We start from the raw sequence: 2,552 nt of genomic DNA, 5'->3' as shown, positions 1-2,552 counted from the left end.
GTCCAAATCCCTGACCTTCTTCCTCCAAAGGCATCTGGCCTGCTGAACACTGACAATGGCATAGACCCATTAGGGTTTAACACCCTCCCACTGGATCAGGGTGTTCCAGGCATTTTCTGGCACTGGATATTCCCCCAAAATGGCAACATCAATACATCCAGATAGAACCAATGCCAACTTTTCCTAGAACACACATACCAGTCATGGGGCGGGGAAGGAATGTAAATTCTTGCCATAATAAAATCACAAAAAGATGACTGAGAAACATTCTAAAGATTGGTTTCAAGCTGTATCTGATGATGCAAACCTGCACTAATCAATGACTCAGAAAGTCTCACATACAAGTGATTGCTCATGCACAAAAAAGCATTTCCAAGGGAGCTGAATCCATTGAGACTGAAGGATAGATCAGGACATCCAATATAGATCTTTCTCCTTCCTTTGATCTCTGGGCAGAAAGGACTGTTTAACACACTTTTTAAGCTTCTTCAGTATTTGAGAATTCTTATGGATAACCTACACATGGGTACCCGCTAATCACTAGATTAGACTAGATTCAATTGTGGCCAGGTGGGCTCATTAGACAAGAGCCAAATGTTATCAATCTCACATAGCACAGTCCAATGCCTGCACACTGACTAGGCGGTCTGTCTTGCTCAGCCTCCTAATTCCTCCTGGCAGAAGTCCATAAGTCCTCCTTGGCCTCACTCACCACATTTATACACAAACCTCCGTGCCTCCCACACATTTGCTCTTCCATCCAGCCCAAAACGGTCTCACTCTTTTGTGGATGTCTGCAACGTGAAGAGAAGTACAGGATAGGACTCTGGCTGCTGAACCTGTGCAGAAAAGAAAAAATCGAATTGAATTCCTGCACACCCATGGCTCAAGGCAGTACTGCCCATGACCTGGACAAGAGGTCCCCCTGTTCTGTGCCCTGTGCTCACTCTAGCACCCTTCCTGCTACACTCCTCACCAGAAAGCAAGAAGCCTATGGAGTCAAACTTGCTCATGCGGAAGCTGTGCCTCCTCTCGTAGACCCTGCTCTGGGAATCTGGACCCTGGATTTCACTGCCCAGGCATCGTTGAACCCGCTTCCAAGGCTGGAATGGAATGTTTCACCAGGTGTGCCTCCTAAAAGTGGATGACACTGGCCATCTGCCCATCCCGGGCCAGAGGAGTGGCTAAGGAACTGCTGTATGTATTTAAGGACTACGGACACAGCTCTGGAGTATGACCTGGAGTGTCCATACACATAGAGGGTGACCTCTCTCAGTACAAGAGGAGCCTAGTGGTGGGGAGAAAGGGGAGAAGGCAGGGTCCGGGCTCCGTTTTCCCCAAGCTGCCACATTTTATCAGAGAACTCTGAGAAGCTTGAGAGTCATAAATTTGCACATAGCCTCCCAGGTCAATATAAAGGTATATTTGTCAAGATAAGAGAACAGAACAGATTTTATTTAACAGATTACTAGTTTGAGTTACAATTTTAAAATATTTAAATATATGATTTGTGGGCCTCAACATGTATTCTTGTTCCGAAGACAATATTGGGCCAGAACTGCTGAAATGTATATTTGTTTAATGTTATTTTTTCTTCAGAAACCAACTTCTGCAGGGGATCTATTTCTAAGAAGTCTCAAGTTCGCAATAAAACTCTTTAAACCTAGGGCCAACAACATTGCTCTTCAAAATAGCATAATGGACACTTCTCAAAAGAACACACACATGCAGCCAACAAACATATGAAAAAAAGCTCAATATCACTGATCATTAGAGAAATGCAAATCAAAACCACAATGAGATACTATGTCACACCAATCAGAATGGCTATCATTAAAAGTCAAAAAACAACAGATGCTGGTGAAGTTGTGGAGAAAAAAGGAATGGGATTAAGAAAATGTGGTACGTATATGCCATGGAATACTATGCAGCCATAAAAAGGAATGACATCATGTCCTTTGCAGGAACATGGATGGATCTGGAGGCCATTATCCTTAGCAAATTAATGCAGGAATAGAAAACCAAATACTGCATGTTCTCACTTACAAGTGGGAGCTAAATAATGAGAATAAATGGACACATGGAAGGGAACAACATACACTGGGGCCTGTCAGAGGTAGGGGGTGGGACAAGGGAGGGCATCAAGGAGAATAGCCAATGGGTGCTGGGCTTCATACCCAGGGGATGGAAACCACCATGGCACACGTTTACTTATGTAACAAACCTGCACATCCTGCACATGTACCCCTGAACTTCAATTTTTAAAAAATAAAATAAAAATACAAAAGTAACAGGATTAGTCTCCAACTCCCAGTGCGAGTGACACAGAAGACCAGTGATTTCTGCATTTTCAACTGAGGTACTGGGGTCATCTCACTAGGGAGTGCCGGACAATCGGTGCTGGTCAGCTGCTGCAGCCTGACCAGCGAGAGCTGAAGCAGGGCGAGGCATCGCCTCACCTGGAAGTGCAAGGGGGAAGGGAATCCGTTTTCCTAGCAAGGGGAACTGAGACGCACAACACCTGGAAAATCGGGTAACTCCCACCCCAATAC

General features: G+C 44.8%; 1 protein-coding gene across 1 annotated transcript in view; it reads right to left on the bottom strand.

Annotated features, from left to right (window-relative positions):
- Positions 1-761: 761 nt before the first annotated feature.
- Positions 762-2,552, bottom strand: part of MRPL39 (mitochondrial ribosomal protein L39) — a 120,032-nt gene continuing 118,241 nt past the window's right edge. The window contains exon 10 of the mRNA XM_017856528.1: positions 762-839. Coding sequence (XP_017712017.1) covers positions 777-839 — 63 coding nt within the window. The 3' untranslated portion in view covers positions 762-776. The remainder of the gene's footprint in view (positions 840-2,552) is intronic.

This window comes from Rhinopithecus bieti, unplaced genomic scaffold (assembly GCF_001698545.2).
Source record: "Rhinopithecus bieti isolate Rb0 unplaced genomic scaffold, ASM169854v2 scaffold_1295, whole genome shotgun sequence".
Lineage (NCBI taxonomy): Eukaryota > Metazoa > Chordata > Mammalia > Primates > Cercopithecidae > Rhinopithecus > Rhinopithecus bieti.
Note: the sequence above shows the minus strand (reverse complement) of the source record. Positions and strands in the feature narration are given on the sequence as shown.